At 40.7% G+C, this 24,478-nt stretch overlaps 2 protein-coding genes across 3 annotated transcripts in view; both read right to left on the bottom strand.

The window, feature by feature from the left end:
- LOC310962307 (NXPE family member 3-like) lies at positions 1-19,994 on the bottom strand. Its single transcript, XM_083934720.1, has 7 exons — positions 19,909-19,994; positions 8,327-8,530; positions 4,561-4,992; positions 2,942-3,234; positions 1,614-1,684; positions 1,160-1,366; positions 1-1,074 (listed from the first exon to the last, which is right to left on the bottom strand). The coding sequence occupies exons 1-7, from the start codon at positions 19,921-19,923 to the stop codon at positions 515-517; spliced, it is 1,782 nt and encodes a 593-aa protein (XP_083790846.1). The 5' UTR covers positions 19,924-19,994; the 3' UTR covers positions 1-514.
- Positions 19,995-21,483: 1,489 nt separating this feature from the next.
- LOC310962893 (NXPE family member 3-like) overlaps positions 21,484-24,478 on the bottom strand; it is a 31,319-nt gene continuing 28,324 nt past the window's right edge. For both annotated transcript variants that reach the window (XM_083935502.1, XM_083935503.1), the window contains exon 7: positions 21,484-24,437. In XM_083935502.1, coding sequence (XP_083791628.1) covers positions 23,884-24,437 — 554 coding nt within the window. In that variant the 3' untranslated portion in view covers positions 21,484-23,883. The remainder of the gene's footprint in view (positions 24,438-24,478) is intronic.

Below are 24,478 nucleotides of genomic sequence, written 5' to 3'. Positions count from 1 at the left end.
GGGTACTTGTCCCCCCCTCCCTGTCCCCCCAGTTGCACTCACATTGGTCAAACGAACTAGGCTTTAGTCGTGAAACGTCCTGGGGCAAGGTACGGAAGGACAGTGTGAGTGCGACCTCAGACTGTGCTTAACTGCACATGGAGTGTGGGGAGACAAACTAGAGCTCCATTATTTGGTGCCTATACAACCTACAAAACAATCTTAGCAATTCACAGATATACTTACAGTCACATACTCAGATGTCAATTATTCAATTGTCAATCATTCAATTATAAAACATTTAAAACATCAGCATCTTGATTTCCTGCATCTCCTGGAATTCTGAAAGACATTTCTAAGACACGGCGCATCACGTTGTGTGTGTTGAGTTGTACAGTGGTGGTTATTTATAATACCCAATCCCATGATGGCTTGAAGCTGCGTCCCTTACAGTTCCGTTTCTTTTGTGCTTAATCTACATTCCCTAATTAAAAATAGATTGGTCGTCTAGTCACAGCTAGCGTGTGCTTGAACCCTACCACCAGCCACGCTTTTGAGGGCACATGTAAGACAAGAGAACGTCGATCATATTCTTAATAATGGGTGGTGGTGGGTGGAGGTCGTGTGGCAGATGATGGGCTAAGACCATCTCCCAGGCATCAATCAGATGAACATTCAGTCCTTTGAACACGGCTCTGAGTACCCTGTTACACTGCAGTGAGTGCCAGTCGCTGTTGGTTAGCGCCACGTCAAAGGGTAAAGCTTTAGGGTTCCCAATCCGTATGACGACCAGCGTGTCTGGAGCTCTGTCCAGCAGCCGCACCACCGCCCTGCGGATGCTCTGCAGCCTCCGGATGTAGATCTCAATGGGGAAAGTACCAAAGTGAGCCCAGATGCCAAACACTACGACAGTGTTGGTGCCTCCGATTACACCATCTATCTCATTGGCAATGTAACGAAGCTCACTGGTTGAGACAGGGACTATACGGATAGGAGGGCCGTGGAAGCGAGAGGTCACCAAAATATTGTTTGCATAGTCCAAGGAGATGTAAGGTCCAGCCTTCTGCGGGCTGTGCAGGTCAAACTCCTTCAGATCTAAAAGTATTTCAGAGGGAACAGATTAAGCTGCGGAATGAAAAAAAAAAAAAGTAATTTACAGAAATCCATGTGGATCAGGTACCTGGTAGCGCTGCATTGAGGAATTCAAACCACTGTCTGACGGTGGAGTCTCCATACATGTGGACCACCTTGCCTTTCAGACACTGACTGATGGTAGAGGAGGTGCTGAACTGGCGAACTATGGTGCCATCTAGTGCTCGCCACTCGCCCTGGTAGTAGTAACCAGAGGGTCCAGACTTCACACTGCTGATCTTTACCTCTGGTTCACCTGAGAGGAAGTTAAAAGACAAGGGTGGGGCTATTTCATTGTTTTGTTATTGTCAACAAATCCCATGAAAAGATATCCAAGGTATAAAGGACTATCCGTACTGAAATTGGTCTGAGACACCTCTCTACAGGAGAACGCTACACAGAAGACAGTAGCATGTGTTTGTCTGCCTGTTTTACTTTGTCAGTAGAGCATTCAGTTTTGAATAAAAATAGGAGTCAGTGTATTAAAAAAAATCATGCTTTACCTTCATCTTTTGGCAACACATTGACACTGACAGGTCCAGAGGGCCGTATGTTGACTTTCATATTGACACCGCTGAAGAAAACACACATAATGAAATATCCATTACAGACACTACAAAAATGAGGACAAAAATATTTAGTGAAGTTAAAACAGGAAAAATAAAAAAAAACAATTAAACAGGGGAACTGCTTGCCAGTTCATACAAATTAGTTTAGCTTCTATAATCCTTTATGTGAGTTAAAGCCCAATGTCATACACGCATTGGGGTCCATTGACTATGAGTAAGGTGTCACTAACATGAACAAAACCTGACTTTGCAGTATGACTCGTCTGGCATGATGGGGTCTTCTAAAAAAAAGATGCTATCAACTCAAATTGTTAGGGAGTTAAGTAACTGACATCCAACCTCATCCATTGCATTGCTTTTGCAGTCTGATATTAAGCTGCATACAGGCCATGTGTTAACGTATTATAGTTGTTGTTTTATTTGTTGTTTGCTTTACTCTTTCATCTGCTGGCTGGAAATCAAATTGCCCCTCTGGGATATTATAGATACCTTAAGCCTTGAAGAACTCTCTACTCCTCTGACTGAGCCTAGTGCTCCTCCTGTCCATTCTGTCGTTGTTATTATCAAAAACAGACCAAAAAATATGTCAAACACTGTCAGCCTCAATGGTGCCTCAATGGGGCCTCAATGGGGTGGCTGGTGGCACAATGGTTGGAGTAGCAGCCCCATGTGGGGAGGCTGAGGGTCCTCGGGGCAGCGACCGCAGGTTCGACTCCCGCCTGTCCCCCCCCCCTCCCTCTACCTCCATTTCCTTTCTGTCCTATATAATTAAAGGCTTGAGAACTGCCTTAAAAAATAATATTTATATATAATAATAATCTGCAGCTCTTAATACACACAATCTGCGTGGTCTTGGTTCGGTCTTAGTCACATAATGGAGAGCAGCACAGACTTCATAGTAATGTTTTTTAACCATTGGTCATGAATGAGAAGGTTTTTGCGAAGGCAGCAGATGACCAGGGAGACATTCAAAGCTTTACCTGTCAACTACAAGTCTCTTTCATCAAAAAGGTGAGAATCAATTTTGAACCCAAAATTTGTTGAATTTTTGAAAAGGGGAACCAGTAAAGCTTGAGTCCTAAAAGAATATCAAAATATCAAATTTTTAGGTACAATTATTGAGAGATATTATTCTCAATGATCTCATTTCATCTCAAAATCTTTATGGAAGAGGTTGAGCATACACTGAAGCAGATATGGTAAGGACCCAGACCCGGAACCTTTTAGGGGCCCATCCCAGTCCTGTCTCTCTGCTCCCTCACCTTTGAAAGAGCTTCACCTCATTGGGCTTGAGGTTGTGTGTGAATGCTCCCATGGCGTGGCTCATCCTGGTATCACAGCTCAGTTTCTTTGGCTTGTAGCAGAACCAAGGCTCCCCTGTATGAAGGTCAGTGAAGTTGCACAGGGGCTGAGTGGGACGTAGGCAGACGTTACAGAAGGTTGTTTCGGAGAGTGAGCCTGAGCGGAAGACGCTGTTGAAGTGAATCCTGTCAGGTTTTTCATTGTTCAGCTTATTCAGCACCGAGATGGCCTCACTAGGGTGAACCAGCATCACCTGATTGGACAGAGAACCAGAGCCTTCTAAAATTTACTTAAATTAAAAGCCACATCAAAAAGAAAGGTCTTCAATTATTTTTTAAATTTGAAAGAAGTCTGCTGTTCTAAAATCCAAGGGGAGGATGTTCCACAGCTTAAGGTCTTTAAAACAGAAGTGTCATCCGATTTCTTGTGGGACAGAGAATTCATGTTGAGGCATAAGATGAAAGGTAGCTGGTGAATTACGAAGGGGCTTGATTATGTAGGACTTTGTTAATAACTGAAAGGTCTTTAAAACCAAATCTAAAAGATAGAGGTAGCCAGTGCAGTGCTACGAGCACAGGGGAAATGTGTTTGTGAACTGGTCAAAAGCCTTGTTACAGAATTCTGAATAATGTCTGAGAACGTCTCTAGAACATCAGTCCGCTGTCCTCCCAGTGAGCTCCAAATGTTTTTATAGGACATGTGTTGTCACCATGACAACTAATAACAATCACCATTTTGATTTGTACCATGGTCAAATTGCAGTCGCAAACGGCTCAATGTCCTTTTCTTTCCAATTTAATTTCTGTGGTCCAAAACACTAGATGAATCTGTACTTAAATAAAATGATGACTGAAACCTCTCCCACCAAAGACAAAAGCCAGATCTTAGTGGGGTTTTTTTGGCCAGAGGGGAAGGGGCTAAAAAATAACACTAGCAGCCTTGTATTGCTCTACTGGATTTGACCCCCAGTCAAACTTGATTTGAGACTTTATGTGAGCCATACACATCAGCTAAACAGTAGCTTTAATTGCTAGGAGGAATTCCATCATTCTAGCCTACCTTTAACACTAACTAGCTTTACACTACAGTACAAGACCAATGCTGTTTTTTTAACCAGTATCTTCAACTGGTGAGGATGCAATATTCATGAAGGCCATGTAACATGTCAAGTGCACATTTGAGATCCCTTTTACACATTTCTTGTTGTTTAAAGTCCACTGGCAACAACAAAATGTCAGCTCAACTGAGTTGTTTTTACCCAACTCAAAGAGCAAATGATAGCTTAACTAGCTAGCTAGCTACCAACAGACGCAAAAATCTACAATCAGTGGCTGTAAATGAGATCATGGTGGTGAAAATTGAAAAAGTCCCATTTTTTCTAAAATGCCTAAGAACCTTTTATGGTAAATCTGCCACTGTGGTTACAAACTGCACATGTGCCGTGTACAAAGTTATGAAAGTTATCATGCAGGCCTAGTAACAGTATCTAAGGGGCAGGTGCTTAGGGAGCAATCAATTATATATATATTATAAACTCCTTTAGTACAGGCACATTTAACATGATAGTATTTAGCATTACCTCAACCTGTGCGTCTCCTTCCCAGAGTAAAGAGATTAGAGCAGAATAGCTGCCATTGAGATGATCCACCACTTTCCCAACCACACCTGCACCAAGCTTCTGGTTGTGCAGCCGGGCGAGTAAGAAGTCCCCCCCAGACTTCTTTGGATGGCCCTGGAAGTCAAACATGTTGATCATAACATGCAGCTGATCCCCTACGTGCCACTGTCCTCCTCCCCTCCTTGAAAGAATGGTGAAGGAGCTGTGAGCTGGATCACTGGTCTGCTCCGGGGGAAGAGGCGGAGTTTCAGGCCAAGCAATGGAGTCTCGTAGGAGTTGTTCCTCCAGTGCTTCCTTAGGGGATAGTGGCTGGAAGGTGCAGAAGCCTTGACGCATTTCAGGGAATGTGGAAACTCTTGGGATGATGATGGTGGAGTCTACTGTATCCTGAAACTGGCAAAGGGGTTGAGAGAGAAGGTGACAAAGATGCAACAAACAATGAACTGAAAGTAATTTTTTTTTTTTTTAATTCAGCCAGCCAAACAATAAACTTTACATTTTGGACTAACTTTTAAATATTTAAAAGTCTCAAAAACAAATTTTCTTGATTCTGTGGGTCGAGACAAATCTATCAATTTAACCATGCTGATTTGCTATTTTAAGCTTATGTTTTAAAACATGGACAAGTTCTGTCCTATTTGTCTAAGAGGTATCTTAATAGCCGTCCTTTATAAAGTACTTGAAAGCAATACATGAGTAAAAGTACAAGTATCTTACCAGAAAAAAAACTTTGGTAGAAGTTAAAGTCATATTTTAGAATATTACTTTAGTAAATAGTAAGTCATTGAGTCCTGATATTTAAGCTATGGTCTACGATTTGAAGTATTGGTAATCATTAATAACATTGTTTATACGGCGATTATGGTCCTGTAGTCCAATTTACACGATATGAATAGCAAAAAGAACCAAAATTCAGTCTTTCAGCTGAAGGCCTGCATGAACCGGTAAATTTAGCGTTTTATTGTGGGAGATGTTACATAAATAGCCCTTATTTGTAGCTATGACTGTAAATGTCCCGGTCTGATAAATGCCTATGTCAACACATTAGCACATGTTAGCCATGTGTTTTTAGCCGGCTGGCGTCTTGCTCTGCATGTCGTTAGGAGGCGAGGGAGGTTATACGAGCTCGGGGAGGAATTCTATAATTCATGATTTTTCTAGCCATCTTTTGCCCTACTTTGCTTCTGACTAGCTGAACACGTGCATTAGGTTGAGAGCGAGCGCTGCCACTGGAGCGGTATCTCTAACAATGAAAACCATAGTGATGGTGCCGGAATACTATGTACGCTGCAAAGCCTGGAACATTAGAGGAATTGATAACTTAGACATGAACAATTCCGTTCTCGATTCCAAATCCTACTCCTCCTACAGATTTTGATCAATCATCACCATATTTGAGATCATCAAATATATCTCTGGACCAAGATGAAAAACTTATTACAAAACATCACTTCCAGGGGACAAGCAATTGGCTCGCTCTAAATGGGTATGCATTCTGAACGGCACTCATGCCCCCCAACAACCTGGGAACTCGGATGTGTACCGGATATAGAGCCATATTAGGTGGCTCTATATCCCAAAACATGAATTTCAGCAAATCCATGAGAGTCAATGGTTTACAGAGTAAGGGCTGTGTGGTGAAGGTGGAAGAGGCAGAAACTATTGCAGCTTACAGATTAGCAGTTCTTATTAACCCCCAATCCTTTTGTGCTTTGGGGCGGTATAAAATCTTCCTTCCTTGTCCTTTTACTTTACTAGTGCAGTCCGTTCTGAACGTATACCTGTTTGGAAAGTGGCTGATTCCTTGTCTCCAGGTTATGCTGCCCAATTTTAGCCTACAAAAGTTGACAGTAAGGGTTATGCATAAAAAGCACTTGGTAAGGATTAGAAAAAAGGCTGTGGTTGGATTTAATACGTTCATCCTCATAAATAAGCGTTGACCTGACAGCGGCAGCTCCAGCATGATTAATTTTCTTGCTTGACAGCTTTGTGTGATCCCTAGTGGACAAGTTTGAAATAGCAGTTAGTTTTATTGAAAAATTGCAGTTCATGTCTTCTTTAAGTTTTACATTTTGCAAAGTCATCCCGCGGGCCAGGTTGGACCCTTTGGCAGGCCAGAAATGGCCGACAGACAGTATGATTGACACCCCTGCTTTAAAGGGGTCCTATTATGCTTTTCTTTTTTGTCATATATATCTTGTAATAATGCTGGATGTTCCTTTTGAACATGACCAAAGCTTCAAATAATGAGGTAAACAAGTTTATGGGAAACCAGACCAACCCCCCATGAGTAGATCTGCTCAGGATACAGACTGTCAAAATAAGGTCATCTGCTCCAGAGATTGCACGCCAGGCATGCCCATGAAGTACAGCTACACACAGCTCGGGTTCAACATGCTTCTACTATGTTAGCTGTTCATTAGTATAACTTGTTTATTAGGCTATTCCCTTAATTAAGAGCACACGCCTGCTAAAGCATGTCCTGTTACAGGTCAGGGGACCGGGCAGAACTCAAGCGTGTTCAGAGAGATCTTAAACACAGCATCAAGGAGAGTAAATAAAACTACAGGAGAAAACTGGAATCCAAACTGGAGAACAATAACACCGGGGATGTATGGAGGGGGATGAGTGAGATCACCGGCTTCCAGAGGAGAGGAGGAGGAACAGCAGAGGGAAATGAACAACGTGCGAACAAGTTTAACCTGTTCTTCAACAGGTTTGACCCCAGCTCCCCCAGCAGCCCCCCTGCTGCTCCTCCGAGCAACTACCTCTTGTCACAACCCCCCCCACAGCTCTACACCAGCCCCACAACCCCACCCCAACCCCCGCAGCAGACACGGGCAGTAACCTTGGAGGAGGTTGTGGAGCACAGGATGCTGGCAAAACTGCTAGTGATCATGGACAATGTCTCTCATCCCCTCCATAAAACCCTGGACAAGCTTCAGAGCAGCTTCAGCAGCAGACTCATTCAACCCCGCTGCCTTAAAGAACGGCACAGGAAATCATTCCTACCTGCTGCCATCAGACTTTACAACGCTGCATAACAACACTGAGCAATGCTCAGGGAATAAACTCACACTACTCAAAGTGATCACTGACATGCACCTTATCTCACTTGCACATTAAAATCCACATAGTACATTGTAATATAGTGTTTTATCTGCGATACTGTATTTTAATTTTATTCTATTTTATTGTTGTTCATATGTTGTATTTTATATATTTTTTTATTTTTAGTACTTCTGATTGCTCTGTACCGCTGCTACGATGACCTCATTTCCCCTCGGGGATAAATAAAGTTATCTTTCTTTCTTTTCTTTTCTGTTGTGTCGTATTTGGTTAATAAAGCGTTATTTGTGATGTTTGATAGTAGAAATTGCTGCTTTATTGCCCCTGTCTATTGCTAACTACATTGGCAAGATGCTGTATGGAACATTGGGGAAGGAGACCAGGAAGTGCTTTTTAAAATCAGAGCAGACTGGGCTTATTGGGAGGGGGTTTGTGCTGCAACAGAACGTCACACAGAGGTTGCAGCAGCCATGAGCAGTATGAGAAAAAAAAAGAAAGATTTTGAACATTAAAGCATGTTAATATGTTCTAGTACAAACACAAAATACATGTATGAATCTAAAAAAAAAAGGATAGCAGCCAGCTGCTGCTATCAGCAAGTCAGGTGCAGGATTAAGAAGAACGAGGGTAATAAAGTCCCACTAAACCAAGTTCTCACCTCCAGAATTTCCACGTTACGTAGATACAAGAATAATACAGCCACAGCCAGAAAGAGGAAACAGGCGCAGTACTTCATTCTTATACAACCCCTGGCTTTAATGGTAGTCTTCATCTCTGGCTGCAGCATGTTAATGGGCCCACTTCCTCTGGTTCTGGCCACTTCCTCTGGTTCTGGCCACTTCCTCTGGTTCTGGATTCCAAACTATTAAAAAAAAAAAGGGTAGCTGAAACTTATCATGGTAAAGAATATTATCCGCTAAAACCCAATTGTGAAATCCTCTCCTATAGGTCTGGCTTTTAAACATTTGAACCAAATCCAGTCACCCAGAAAATTTCTTTAATAGATGAAGTGCAGCCTCCCTCGTAGAAGAAAATGTTTTAGCCTTATTTCATTTTTCAAACTGTGTATTTGTGTACCCTGAAGGATGTGTCTGCAAATAGACTGGAACCGTTTTCTCCCAATCTGCGAGTTTGACCGCTTTTGTTTGATTTGTTCATCCAGTTTGTCAGTTTGTGTATTTTCTGAGCTCATTGCATTGTGTATTTGAGTTGTTTTGCTCAGATTTAGGTGGTTCAACGCCAACACTAATAAGTCCAGGCCCAATCTAATTCTCTCTTTTCTGTTATGTAAATGTTCAAATACAATGTAGATATGTTGATGCTTTTTTGGTTGTCTGTTTATCCATAGAGCTAGCATTCATGGGGAATGGATCAAGCACTCATCCCGGGAACAATGGCCTTAGTGAGATGAGTCTTATCATCTCTGCTCGCAACCCTTCTTCATGGTCTTCGCGGCTTTCCTGGGTCGAGTACTCCCACAACTCCCTAACCAGCATCGCTACAGGTATGTCCCCCTTCGAGGCGTCTTTGGGCTACTTACCTCCTTTGTTTCCGACCCAGGAAGAGGAGATTGCCATGCCATCCGTCCAACACCATCTCCGAAGAGTGCGTCGGATTTGGAAGGAGACCCGTGGGGCGTTACTCCGAACGGCGGAGCAGAACCGTAAGATGGCAGATCGTCATCGCATCCCTTTACCCAAGTACAGACCTGGACAAAGGGTATGGTTGAACTCTCGAGACATTCCCCTGAGTGTCTCTTCTAAAAAACTTGCCCCTCGATTCATTTGTCCTTTCGAGATCGAGGTCATCGTGAACCCCAGTTCTGTCCATCTGAAGCTCCCTGCGTCCCTCAGGATCCACCCAACTTTCCATGTTTCCCAGCTCAAGCCAGTAACCACCAGCACAACGTGACTGCTTTACTGGCTTGAGTGCTTTACTTGACTGCTTTACTGGTACCGGTGACGGCCATCCGGTGTACACAGTCAGTACAATCCTAGACGTGCGACGTCGTGGACGGGGGTTACAGTACCTGGTGGACTGGGAGGGCTACGGTCCTGAGAAGAGGAGTTGGATCCTGGATCCGTCCCTGATCCGGGATTTCTTGGGGGGGGGGGGGGGGGGTATACTGTCAAGATCTCGTTCTGTCAGTACCCTCCTCTCTTCCGTTCTGTGTGAGTTTGTCTCCCCCTGTCTGTGTTTCCCTGCATGTTTCTCTCCCTCGTCTCTGTGTTGGGTCCGGTAGGCGTTCCCCCCAAACTGCAGCCTGTTATGCTGATTACCCCACAACCTAAAATACCTGAAGCTGACAGGCATGCAGCGCCGGACCGTCGTCGACCCTGTATTGGTAAAACTATTCCCCCCCGGACTGGCATCCCCTTTCTCGTTGTGGTTTTCACGCTCCCCGTAGTAAGTTGATTAATCGTGGTTGTTTTCTGTTTTTTCTCCCTGATCTTCCGTCGTCTTCCTGTTCCTGTTATTCCCGTGTTCGTTTAGTTAGTCTTTGTATTTGTATTCTCTGTAGTGTTTTTGCGTTTGTCCGTTCTTTATATTTAACGTTTGTTTTGTAACTTTACTTTTTGTCTGTGTCTGCATTGGGTCCACCTTTTTGTATTATACCTGAACCGTTCAGGACACAATGTATCATATGCAGAAGCACTAAAGAAAGTAAGCGGAACCATTAACGGAAACCCAGTGAAATGACCCAAAAACAAAATACCAATACATCAGGCCCAAATCAGACGCAGGATAAAGGCTATTGTGAAGGCAGTTGAGTACAAAATCTCCCTACTAACTCAGTGAATCCATGGAAATGCCCCTCCCTACCTCAAAGAACTACTCACACCACCAACCTCCTCACGTAACCTCCTCTCTGGAAACAAAGCCCTTCTTCAGCCACCAAGCTCTGTACCATGGGGGATCGGGCATTCCGCTCAGCCACTCCTTGCCTGTGGAATTCCCAAACTGTGTCTGTATGCTCCTGTTATAAAGCTTTTGTTGTACTCTGTAGCTTTACAAATAAAAATCGTGTATTATCGTCTCTCCCCTACCATTATATTAGGCATCCCTCGCCCCCCTTGAAAGTCAAGTTAATTCTACTTGATTTTATTTTCTGAATAGTGTCAGATCAGATCAGGAGTCATCAAACTAAAAAGCCTTATTTTATCTATCTAATTTACACAACGGCATGTACATTCTGTCTCTACATGGGTTGCATGTTTATAATTCTCAGAAAACTCGACAGCTGGATAATCACTTGTTCAAAGATTGTTTGTTAAATTGTTCACTCCTAACGGGAAAACGAAACTGAAACTTATCAGAGATCCTGTATTATTTAGTTTGAGGAGAGGGTTCACTCCTACAAAAAACAATTAAAACAGAATTAAACCAACTGAAATTCTTTATTTTGTTGATTTTTGATTTAACTTTGTTCTGTATCCGCTGGAGAACATTATTTGAACCTTTTGGACATTAATTATTTCGAAGACATTTTCTAATGCTGAGTGTTTCTCATTGTGTGATACACTGATTTAAACTGAGTTTGCATTGTGGCTCTGATTATTGCTGTATAATTGTGATCCTTCTGTCTGGTGATTTTTAACGCCTGTTAACACTGATTCATTTATCCATGTGGGGATTAAATTGTCTGATTAAACACCGACTGGCATGCTGAGAAAAGAACATTCAGGCAATCTGCTACAGTGGAAACACATGAAAACCATGATTCCTTTATGCCCCCCCCCCACTGATTATTATTATCATTACAGCTTATGTGGTAAAAATCACGCAGACACTAATGGGAACATAGTTGAAAAAATGATGGGAGAAATATCATTGGTCTGCCTTAACAGTGGACAGGGTACAAGAATAGATGACAATAGGGGTAATGCATCATGCTTGGATCTCACAATGGTATCCAACAATTTGGTGAACACATGTGAATGGTTTGTAAAGATTGAATCTACCACTGAAAGTGACTAGTTCTCACAATAGTGAATACAAACATGTGTTCAAGAAGGAAGTACAATTACCAGTTGGTGCTTTGAGAAAGCTAGCTGGATAAGATTGGAAGGAAACAGAGGAATGCACAAAGCAAATTACAGAGAACATTTTAAATGCTGCAAATGTGAGTATTCCAAAAAGAACAACGGGTGCAAAGAAAGTGGTATCACACGGAAATCGGCAATTAGAGCAAGAAGAAAAACCTGTCACTAGAGAATATCATAATAGATCAAAGAAAATAAGTTCAATAAGTTCAAGTGAATGAGTTGGAAAGGGTCTTATCTCATCTCATCTTCAACCGCTTATCCGGGGTCGGGTAGCGGGGGCAGCAGCTCTAGCGGGGGACCCCAAACTTCCCTTTCTGGCCACATTAACCAGCTTTAACTGGGGGATCCCGAGGCGTTCCCAGGCCAGTGTGGAGATATAATCTCTCCACCTAGTCTGTGGTCTTCCCCACAGCCTCCTCCCAGCTGGACGGGCCTGGAACACCTCCCTAGGGAGGCGCTCGGGGGGCATCCTTACTAGATGCCGAACCACCCCAACTGGTTCCTTTCAACGCAAAGGAGCAGCGGCTCGGGAACAATTGGCCGAAATGGGTTTTTTCAGGAGGGTGGCTGGAGTCTCCCTTAGAGATAAGGTGAGAAGTTCAACCATCCGTGAGGATTTCCCAGAGTGGGAAAGGATATCAGTTAAAATCCCAGCACTGATTGAGAGCAAGAGAGAGAAAGACCATGAAGTCAGAGAGAATAAGAATTTGATGTTAAGAGGGAAGATGGCACATCAATTTTGTATGTGGATTTTACCATGACTGAACTGAACATAGCTTTGTTAGACGCAATATAAACAGCTCCAGGACAAAACCAATTATACTACGCCTTGTTTCGACAACTGCCAGGAGAATCATTCAAGTTGTGCTGAGTCGATTGAAAATCAACAACAACAAAAATCCTTGAGGGATGGAATAATACAGAAGTGTGGGAAAAGTGCAGTAATACTACCCTTTAACAAGTCTGGGGAGGAACCTGCTAATCCTGGTAATTATAGGCCCATAGCTTTGACATTGAAAAACCATATAATACCATGTGGATGGAAGGGCTGCTTATTAAATTAAGTAGAATGGGGTTTGGAAGCAGGATGTTTAATTGGGTAATGGACTTTTTTAAACAGGCAGAAATAGTGTAAAAGGAGTAAAAGGTTGTGCTTTGTAGTTAAGTTTCCAAATTAAAATAAATTAAAAAAAGAATGTAAATAAAATGTTTAAAAGTGTTGCCGACATAGAGCCTAAGACCCTAGTAAAAAAAACAAAAAAAGACAGGTTCTTTAAAATCAGGGTTGAGTAGAGTTAAAAACACAATTGGGTCAACAGTCTCTTGGGCTGACCTCCAACTCTCCAGGTGACAGAAGAGGTGAGCTACTCAATAAAGCAATAGGGAAAGTGGTCATATGAATGAGTGTCATGCTGAGAAGTTAACATTGAATGAGCAGCCAATGGAGAAAGGCAATGAATTAACGTATCTGGGTCTATGGTTAGATAGTAAGTATACATGAAAAGTCATAAATCTACTGAGAACTGTGGCCGGATGTGAATGGGGTGCAGATAAACAGTCACTAATGGACATCTATAGGGCATGCAAGAGGTCAACGATATACTATGGCTGTATAGTTTATGGAGGAGCAGTAAAAACATCATTGGGAAAGATGAATAGAATAAAGTATAGAGCATTAGCTTTATGCATAGGTTTGAATACCTGGAATGGGGGGGGGGGGGGGTGAGAATGGAGGAAGTGGGAGTTAAAGCGAGCATTTATCTGAGAAACACTTACTATAATTATCTCAAAATTTATACAGATGGGTCCGAGAACAAACAGGAATTTGGGGGACTTGGTATATACTGTATATTCCAGAATTCCCAGAATTTACCTGTATACACAGCAAAAAATAGTGGCAGCCACCTTTGCACTACAGTTGCACGAAGAGGACCTGATAGGATGGTATCCAAGCACCCACCACAGCTACTTCCTGGTTCGTCCAATACGGAAGTGTCAAAAACTGCAGTTTGCATTGTAGAGCAATTTCTCATTGACCCCCATGTTAATAGGCCACAGCATAATTAAACCTATTTAAGGCCTGTTACCAATACAAAATACATTCTAGTCTGAATGTTTATGTCAGGTCTCCATGACAACACAGAGTTTTTATTTTATTGGAGGTTAAAATTTATGAATAATTGCGTACGTCAGCCAGATGGACGTATTTGAAGGATACCTTTCCTATAGACCTTTTCAAAGTTGTAAACATAAACATTCTAAGCGTTTATTTCCTATTGCAATACATGTGAATGACAACTGAAAGGAGTTAACAAGGACCAAGGCTGTTGAGTAACGTGGAATTCCGTTAAAGAGGTCTACAAAACAGGTTTATCCTTGTACCCTTATGAAACAAACTATCTTCATTGAGCAGTTAAATCACTGCTAATGCAAACAGAACATCTTACAGCTGCCGCTTCCCATTAAAAGCTTTTATTTTCCTAATGCGAGTTGACTTTTATTTTGAAGCAGACCCGCAGCGTCAGTCAGTGTAGGATTTACACAGTAAAAGAAGACAGAGAGTTTGCTATTTGCAAAACTTACAGGGCAGAAATAAGCTGCAGAGGAACGACGCCGAAAACACACGATACACACTTGACAGCTGTAGGGTGAAGCTTGAGCGTGACGTTACTGGTGCGGAAACATGTTTGCCTTCTCAGTGAGTTATGTAAACAATCGATGAGAGGTAGTGTGCTGACAGGACTTCATGGTGCATTGAGGTAAACCTTTTGACCTGCACCAATCAGATTCCACAAAAACGATGAACAGAAACAGGCAGAGGAGAAAAGGAGCCGCATTTCAGGAGACACAGATGCTTCTCTTTGTAAAGAAACAAATCTACCATTAATGTTTAAGTGACTACTTTTCAGTTACTGCTTTTACCTGTTGCATCTTTGGAAAAGTACTGCAGTGCAGATCATTTATTTTTACATTCATTATGAATATTTTTTTAGGTCCCATTACCTGCTGCAGTAATGTAATGTGAAAATCCACTCCCGTGTCAGTCTCTACTCCCTTTAACCAAACATTCTAAACTATCCTCCCTTCAGCTGGTTTCCAAGTATTATCTGTTCTCACGTCATAGGAATGGAATGATCTTTGTAACTAGGAATATGTACTGGTAGCACAAAGTTCTATATTTTGCTTTAAAAATGTACTGAAACTGTATACAGTAGCATAACATGGAAGTAGGGAAAGTAAAATACAAGCAGTATCAGTACCAGAGCTTTATTGTCCCTCAAGATTGATTCCACTTAAGTACACATGTATATTAGAATTAGGCAACATTTAGTTTCTACATTGTCTATAGAATTAAACTTCACCATACTTTATTTAATCATGTCATGTGTCTTACCTCAGCACAGATTCAGATCACAGTAAGGGTGTTCATGTGGTCCTTATCTTGCTGGTGTCTCTAGGCGTACTCACACTGTCCTCTTTCCTAAGTATATGCAATGTAGCATGGATGTGACCTGCAGGATTCAAAAGATGTTTAAGGTGTGGTCTGATGTTTTATGACTAATCAGACATGGACCAGTGAAACTGTTCCTTTAACAGAGAATCCCTTTTGCCTGCTGTTCTGCAGTGCTAACTGTCTGTGGCAGTCATTAGACCTGGGCGGGCCTGTATGCACAGAGGCACGGCTGGGCGACCACCTGGCAGACCAGGCTCATAAAACGATAAGATCATTGTTTTCCTTTGTTGACACTGGGCTGGCCCAATCACATCTGAAGTAATCCCAAATAAAAGGGACAAACTGTTAACTACAATAGCTTTCATTTAAATACAATATCTGCTTAAAGCAACCAAGCATTGCGTTACTAAGTTGTAAGATTTTAAATTCCTACCTATCAAAGAGTGAGTTAAAACAAAGGTGATCATATGACCCACTAATGAAAGCACTTGTTGCCTCTTTTCCGAGTATTACAATCATGTTCGCCATGTTAGTGACATTGCTGACAGCGGTTGGTCAACAAGCCCAGCTTCTTGCTGCCAGTTATGCCGCGTTACCTTCTCAGTCAGGTTTGTATTAAGGGCAGAAGTGTAATAGGAACATGTGTGTTTGTATAGATTTAAGAGGGGAACATAGAGGGGACGGACTGGAAGTAGAGAGGTGAATGTGTGTTAATAAAGTTAACAAAAGAGCATAAAAAATAAAAAAATCAACGCATAGTAGGGCTGCCCACAAATAGGTGATCAAGCACTGGACGACCAAAAAATCATTAGCAGACCAAAATTTCAATGGTCAATCGGTGGCAGGAAAAACAATCATTTGGAGCCAAGTCTTGTCAAACATAAGTGAAAATCTATGTGACTAAAGGCTGGAGGGCTTTTAATTTGAAGGGTGAGATAAAGGAAGTTGTGAGACTCACTCACTATTTGTTTATTTCTTTTACAGGGCAGGTCCCTTGGCTGCACATAGTGGTTAGAGAGTTAATCATTAATAGCCAGTCTTGTGGGAAAGACGTCTAAAACATGGGATCACTTTGAAAAGAACAAGGATGACCCCAAAAAGGTCACATGCAAACTTTACAGGAAAAACTTTGTCTATCTATTTTTCAGACACATTCAGTGTTAAAATCTGAAATAATTTGCCGTTCCAATAGCTATTACTATTTACTCCTAATATGTGAGCGTGCCTGGGTTTTGGTTTCTGTTTTATTTTACACAGTGTGTGGTTGCCCTAAACTGGCATGGTTTTGACTTGTCTGTTTCCAGCTCTTAAAGAGGGAAAATTTAAGCATAACAAAGAAATGTGGAATGAATTGTGTATCGTAATTTTTTTTTCTATCTAACTAATTAGAGGCTTTTTAATTGATTAATTACGATTAATGGCATATCAATATTTGACACAAGTAGCAACATTTTTCAATTTAAATGGATTTTGGTATATTACTTAATTAAAAGATACAAAACAACGAGTTTAAGGCAAAAAATTTGTTTATTTTTATTTTTATTTGAGAGTGAGCACTAACTTTTTGTAAACTTTTACGTCTGAAACACATTGGTTTGGTCAATAAAACAGTGCTTAGTACGGTATATTCAAAAAAAGTGGAAACCTAACATTGCAAAAATATTTAGAATAATATCCTTTGCTTAAAAAAAAAAAAAACAGTTTAACATAGAATACTTTTTCTCCCACGTTTTCAAAAACACTGTCTATGCTAACGTTAGCTGCAGCATGTTTGCCATTGGGGTGGAGACTGATGAGCTCCGGTGGGAGGTGAATATTTACACAGCCGTGTTCTTGTCCATGTTTCCATTTGGTCGTTTCTTAGGACTCAAATGTCGTCCCACTGTACCCAGCAACAGCTCATCTCCCTTCTCATTGCTTTCATTTATCTCGTGTTGCGTCCTGTGCGTCAGTATTGACTGATTGAATGAGCAATGTTCCGCACTGAGCGCAAAAATAAATTGTGATTAATTGCGTTGTTTTTTCTGTGATTAATTAATCGTAATTAAAGCGTTAAAGCTCCAGCTAACATGTGGATGATAAAAACGGACAGCGGTATTTGTTCATTTCATTTTCTTTTTTTAAAATTACTCCTCAATTATTGTAGATGTACCTCAATCTGTGGACAATTTAAAACAATATTTAGGCAATATTTAGGTATTAATGTTATGGGATACAAAGTACAGTATTTCCCTCTTAAATGTAGTTGAGCAGAAATATAAAGTATCATACAAATAGAAGCAGTCATAGTCAAGTAAAAGCACCTCAAAAGTCCACACATGTACAGTATATTAGAATTGTTTGTGGCAATATTTACTTCTCCAGATAAAATGAAACTTCTCTGTATTTCCTTGGACATGCCTTATTATGCCAGCTTAGCTGCACTTGGTTACAATATTAAATGCTGTGTATAAGTTGAACAACTCTGAATAAGCCTTGTGTTTGAACATGATTTGACACATTATGGAAACATCAAGGTCAACCTCTTGTTACTCTCCAATTAATGTCTATGAAAATATTTTCTTTACAAGCCCTGGAAAGCAGAAAAGCAGAAGACAAACCAGTGTGTGCTTGATGAAATGATGAAAGATGAAACATTGTTTTTATACCCTTTTCTATGCCGTTGTAAGGGGTTAGACTGAATGGAATGCTGAAAAACAAACGAACAAAAACGTGCTGAAACAGGCCTAAAATGGCCTGGTTCCCAGCCCATTGCTTTAATTATAGTGAGCACAGTGAACAGAGAGACAGCACTATCAGCCCATGAGATGGGAATGGCAGACTAATGCCAGCTCAGATGAATTTCCAACACATGACCAATTTATTTCCACAAACACTTACCTCAACCTGACTCAATGGTAGCTGACCAAGGTCCAAACTCTACCAACTTCTACCAGCAAATACTCTTTACACCCATGAATTATGCACAGTTGTACCTGAGATGAGACCCTTACCCTGCAAAACATCCACAAGCAAGTAGCAGGCATGCGGAGTTCCCCTCAGTGCCATCCCTCTTCGTTTAGTTCCACGGCCATTAAAGTGATGCATTAGGGCCACTGAGATGATCATAATAAAAAAAAAGGAACGTTTTCTCCAATACAAAGGAAATCATCAAGTATCTGGACCTCAGACCATCATCTCCAACCTTCAGCTTGACTTACACTGGACATTTATTTTGATAGAGCGGCCACAATTGCTCCTTTCTGACCAGAGTTGAAAATTAGTTTCCCCAGGATTAAGGTCACCAATATCTAAACCTGATGTATTCATTAACTCACAAACATATTGTAGCCGCCTACTTGGCATGCTTATTCCCACTTATGGTCTATTGTCATCCTTGAACCAGAAGAATTAGGTATCCCCTGTACAGTGATTGGTGTTAAATTTTGTACCTGTGTACCAGATGACAAGGCTAGCCTCTCTTATATTGCTGAACAAATAAAGCACACCTGGATGAGGTACCAGCTACAACAAAGAAGGGAGATGCACAGCAAATGTTATATTAACAAATTGCCATTTGTTTAATAAAAGATCAAACATAAAGACAATGAGGTGGGTCAGGATCTGTGGTGTATGAGGATGTATGGATACAATGAACAATGTGTGGTGTATGTTGTCAGTGTCTAACAAAGTAAATAACTAACAGGACTGGCCAGGTGCTCTCAGTTACGTGGTTTTAACCTGGGCCACACTGTCACAGGGGCTGTCACAGTACACACCAATGATATTAGCAGCTCTTTTGAATAGTTACATACAATGATCGGTCATTGGGGTACAATTGTAGTCTGATACTTTTGTTGGGTTCATTTTCCTCCTCATTGCTTGTATGACATTACTGTGTAAATCTATCACTGCTAAAGTGACTATGACAGCTCAGTCGTCTCCACTTTGCAGGGGAATAAATTCATGTAAACCAGCCACATAACTGGACCTTCAAGGAATTATTTCTTCCACTCTTTTGCAGTTTGTTTCATTACCGGGCGGTCCTCGAAAGAACACTTTGTAACATCACATAAATGTTTGAATACATGTGGACACTGCAGTCTTTTGCAATCCACACCACACTCTGTAAAGTCACCTTACCACATGCTGCAATACTGCGTGCACTTTTATAGAGGAAACAGATAAGTAACAACTACAACTGAACCTAGTTTCAACGTGCTGCACATCAAAGGAACAAGTCTGAAGAGGTAAAACTCCAGGAACTCTTGTTACCACTAAATTAAATTAAATACTACTAAATTGTATTGTCCTTATCCATACCCCTTATTGCCAGGCATCTTCTAGTCATTATGGACAAGTTGTCAGACAACTTGAATTTACATGTTTACAAATAAATAAAAATGTTGAAATGTAACCCAAGCAACAAATTTGGTGATATTTCACCTAGACAATCAATATGTTTTTTAGCTGAATGAGTTTCCTTTAAAAGCCTTCTTATTTGTCCTACCTAGAATTCACACAAATCCACAGCAACCACCTGGTTGACCCATTGTTTCTGGAATTGGAAGTCTTATAGATAAGATAAAATATCAAAACAGACTTTGTGCCTATATGTAAAGGTTTTATATGTAACTAAAAAATCTAATGTCCTCTCTTCCTCCCTTCACATCAAAAGTACAGAGCAGAATACACTTCATCGTGCGCACGGCTTTCATCCGATGCTTTCCCCTCAAAAAGTCCAACTGTGAGTCAACTCACCAAACAGAAAAGCATATGTGAGGATCCTGAAGAGAAGGAGAAGAGTAGAGTAGAGATCAGCTCTGAAGTAGTTGACCTCTATGTGCAGAACACAAAGTAGATTCACAGAGGAAAGGGATGTGCCACACCTACCGGCAGTTTACGGCTCTAAATGAGGAAGCAACAAACCCCCCACTCTGTACCGGGGCTTTGAAGAAGGCATACACTTTAAGCATACTTTATCTTCACAATTTATTCTTATACTTGAATAATGTAACATTGAACAATTATAGCTATTTGAGCCTTGAATTGGACTATATTTGCTTTTAATCCATTCTATGAAATTCAAAGTACTGCTGCTTTTCCCCACTGGTATGTATGTAGGTTTAAGGGCATGTTTTGAGTTTAGATATTTCTCATGTTTGTTTGTGTATGTGTGTGTGTGTGTGTGTATATATATATATGAGAGAGAGAGAGAGAGAGAGAGAGAGAGAGAGAGAGAGAGAGAGAGGGAGAGAGAGAGAGAGAGACTTTGGTTTTACAGAAAACTTTGGGAGAAGAGAACATAGGAAAGAAGTACAAATGAAATAATGGGAAATCCAGAAACTGAAAGAAAACCTTGCCATCCACACCAAAAAATGTGAAAGCTGAAGAAATGTAACATTCATTTTTATTGTGCTAATTTGGACAGCCCAGGAGCTAAAACACAGGAAATCCTAAAAAGAAGTCAACCCTCCAGTCAGAAAAGCCCCATAAGTTCAACTTTGCTCTTCTGGGAGCACTGAACGGAAGTATAACGGATTAAAAGATAACCAAATCTAAACAGAATCTTACTCAGCTACGGTCAGAGAAACTGATGAAAAAATACAAGTGCAGGACAAACTGCAGGAAGGCCATTGGCTGTGAGTCTCAAACATTGAGAACACAAAAATTAGTAAGAGTGGCTAGTCCATAGAAGGATATTTTGAAGACCGTGAGACAGTTCTATCTCAGGGATGACGTTACCAGACTGAGCACAGGGGAAAAGAACACATTAACCCTTAGGAAGGTTAAGAAACAGAGGAGGCTTCTGTGCGTGTCTCTAACCTCTTTGAATCTATTTAAGCTACAGTTTACAATATTGGTTAACCCTTTGGCTTTAGGAATCCACATAACTGAGAGCATGAAGGATTTTTCATTTTTTTACATTTGCTTAAAAAAGCTTGTGCTGTCTTTTTGTCACTGTTGTTACCTTATACCTTTAACAATATTTAAGGCTTTTTAGAAATGTTATCTCTCAATATATTCTGCACATATATTTCGGCGCAGTAGGATCATGATTATGCAAACAACGTTTAGAAGATTATGTATTTTAATCAGGTTGACATTTACTCATTAATACCATCTTTGCTATAATAACAATATTTGAAGGACAAAACTGCAACTGTAGTAATTTTATCATTAAAATCTTAACTCTTGAAAGATGCAAAAGCCAATTCAAAAAAAGAAAATCATGCATGTATTAAAGGTGACTTTTAATTTCACATGACCGAAAAACACACACCAGTGATGCAAAGAACTCCAACAATTGATTAATTGAATATTAATATTCTTCCATACAATTTATATATATTCAATAATATAAAGTGATAAGTGATAAGTTGCTTAATAGCATAGAATTTTGGATAGGTCTTCCATAACAGCAAATCCATCAGATGGTCACGTCTGCTCCACAGGTCTCCATGGATACAACTCACTTTTTCCCGGCGCACAGTCTGACGTCAAACAGTGTCGACAAGAAATTGAGGTTTTCCTAGGTTTTCCTTTCAACAAATGACTCCTAAACCGGACTTTTCAAAAAGTTCAACCTGGACTCGTTTCAAAAATACCTGCGTTCGTATGGACAGCCCCTTACACTGGCATGTCTCCCTGTCTTTCTCATTTGGTGTAACCACCCAAAATACTGCTCTGCTACAAATTTCTCATGGAGGGAAGGGTTATGCCACACCTAATGTAAGGTACTAAACAAGGAAGCTACTACATTAAGCAGCAGAGTTGCTGGAGCATGTCAGCATTTCAAAGCCTCAAACAGGGAGCAGGGTCCCCCTACTACATAAATTGTATAAAATTGAGTTGCATACACATACCCTTTTATGGTGTTTATTTCTTATACTAAGATATTACAATAATATTTATAGACATGTTTATACAGTATATTTATACATCATGATTTATGATTAAAGATGCATGTGGAAGGTGAAGTGTCCACAGACTTAAATATGGCGTTGTTTTGTAAAATATCCAGATCCCCTTGAATAATGACCGATTGTATATCTTCCTTTCCCGGGCTCCTTAAAGCAGAATACAACGACACCTCTAAAAAAGACATATGTCAGTTTATCTATGTAAAACAGATGTGTGTTTCCACTATTTGTTCTCTACCCTATAGAAAGACTGAGTTTTGTTCAGTTGGGCAGAGGTCTTAAATATTCGGCCAAAGGCTCTACTGTTTTTTCTAGAAAACCTGTTAGACACTGTATTGTTTGTAATCGTGTCGACGGGCTTCTTCATACATCACATTTTCATATCATCATCAGAACAAGATACCACGAAGGCACAGTGAATCCTTATAAATGTACGATTTATCTTTGCTAATAGCTTGTTTGAGTCATGTAAATGTGTTTTTTCAGACATTTTTATTTTTGAAAAAAACAAATTTCCTGTTGAAGAGAAGATAAAACATGGTGATTGAGCCTATGGCCCACTGATGACAGTGCTGCGATATTTGCAGTATTAAGGACTGTGGTGGCATTCCTGAAAGAGAACGCTGTAGACCAGGACATCTCATCGGATACAAACTCAACCACATTGTCCTGACAAGTAAGAGTAGATGGAAGACTGGTTCAGTGGCTTTTTCTTTGAGTTTGTGAACATCATGAGTCTAATTTTGTCAGAATCCATGAAAGGTGTGTTGTACATTATCAGGAGGCTTTTGTAACTGACAAAGAGCCTGAGACTGTGTAGGTGCAGAGCATTGAACATGTACAAATGTTTGCCTTGCATCAAATACAATTCATGCAATACTTAATGAGAAAATGTTGGTGGTGCAATAAATAAAACAAGTATGATGTTCAACCATAAAAGAATGACTCTCACCAAGTATGACTCATTTCCCTTGATTCTTACCCAAGTGTCATTGAAAAGAATCAGATCATTTGCGAACATAACACATAACATCAAACGATACCTTTCAGAACCAGGCAACCTTTTTCCCATTTCCAGTATGTATGCTAAGCTGTCTCCTGACTTCAGCTTCATGATAAATGAACAAATATGAGAATTATATCAATCTTCTCATCAAACTCTCCAGAAGGAAGGAAGGAAGCAAATACCCTAAGTGCATTTTCCAAAATGTCTAACTTTCCCATATAGTGCATTGGTAATTTTCCCCCAAAAGTAAATGGTTCCAGTTCCAATGAAAGTGCATTAAGCATCTTTTTGAATAATGAGAAAGTCAGACCTGAAGCCGATTCTGAAGTGACAAGGTAAGTGGTCAGATCTAAAAAAATTAGTTTCACAAGAAGGTAAAAGTATAGTTGTACCCTAAAACCACAACCCCCCCACCCCCCCAAAGTTACAAAAATGTTAACGATAAAAAATTGCTTTAAAGTTGTTTGCTGTCCCAGTAAATGGGTAGTTGGCACATCTATGATTTATTATGATTTACTGTGTGTTTTTTGTTTTTTTCTAAATCAATCACAACATCCATACTCTCAGTCAAAGACCTGGAAAACTGGAACTGAATCCAACTAGCAAAGCACAGTTAGCCCCATGGTATTTTTCATAGACTGGATTATTATAAACAGGGCTTCTGTATGGAAGTTTCATGGCAATAGTATCTCTTAATCTTTTTAATCTGTTTCTACTCTATTTCTGCATCTTCTGGAATCTGCAAGACATTTCTTAGACACTGGGCATGACGTTCTATGTGTTGAGTGGGACACTTGAATCCCACATCTAGCTGCCCTTTTGAGGGCACATGTAGGACAAGAGAACGTTAATCATATTCTTAATAATGGGAGGTGGTGGGTGGAGGTTGTGTGGCAGGCGATGGGCTAGGACCATCTCCCAGGCATCAATCAGATGAACATTCAGTCCTTTGAACACGGCTCTGAGTACCCTGTTACACTGCAATGAGTGCCAGTCACTGTTGGTTAGCGCCACACCATAACCCAAAGATTTAGGGTTCCCAATCCTTATGACGACCAGCGTGTCTGGAGCTCTGTCCAGTAGCCGCACCACCGCCCTGCGGATGCTCTGCAGCCTCCGGATGTAGATCTCAATGGGAAAAGTACCAAAGTGAGCCCAGATGCCAAACACTATGACAGTGTTGGTGCCTCCGATTACGCCATCTATCTCATTGGCAATGTAACGAAGCTCACTGGTTGAGACAGGGGTTATACGGATAGGAGGACCGTGGAAGCGAGAGGTCAACAAAATATTGTTTGCATAGTCCAAGGAGATGTAGGGTCCGGCTTTCCGTGGGCTGTGCAGGTCAAACTCCTTCAGACCTAAAAGTATTTACAGAGGGAACAGATTAAGCTGCGGAATG

This window comes from Echiichthys vipera (assembly GCF_963691815.1).
Source record: "Echiichthys vipera genome assembly, chromosome: 20".
Taxonomy (NCBI): Eukaryota; Metazoa; Chordata; class Actinopteri; order Perciformes; family Trachinidae; genus Echiichthys; species Echiichthys vipera.
The sequence above is the reverse complement of the archived record's forward strand: the minus strand, read 5'-3'. Positions and strand labels throughout refer to the sequence as shown.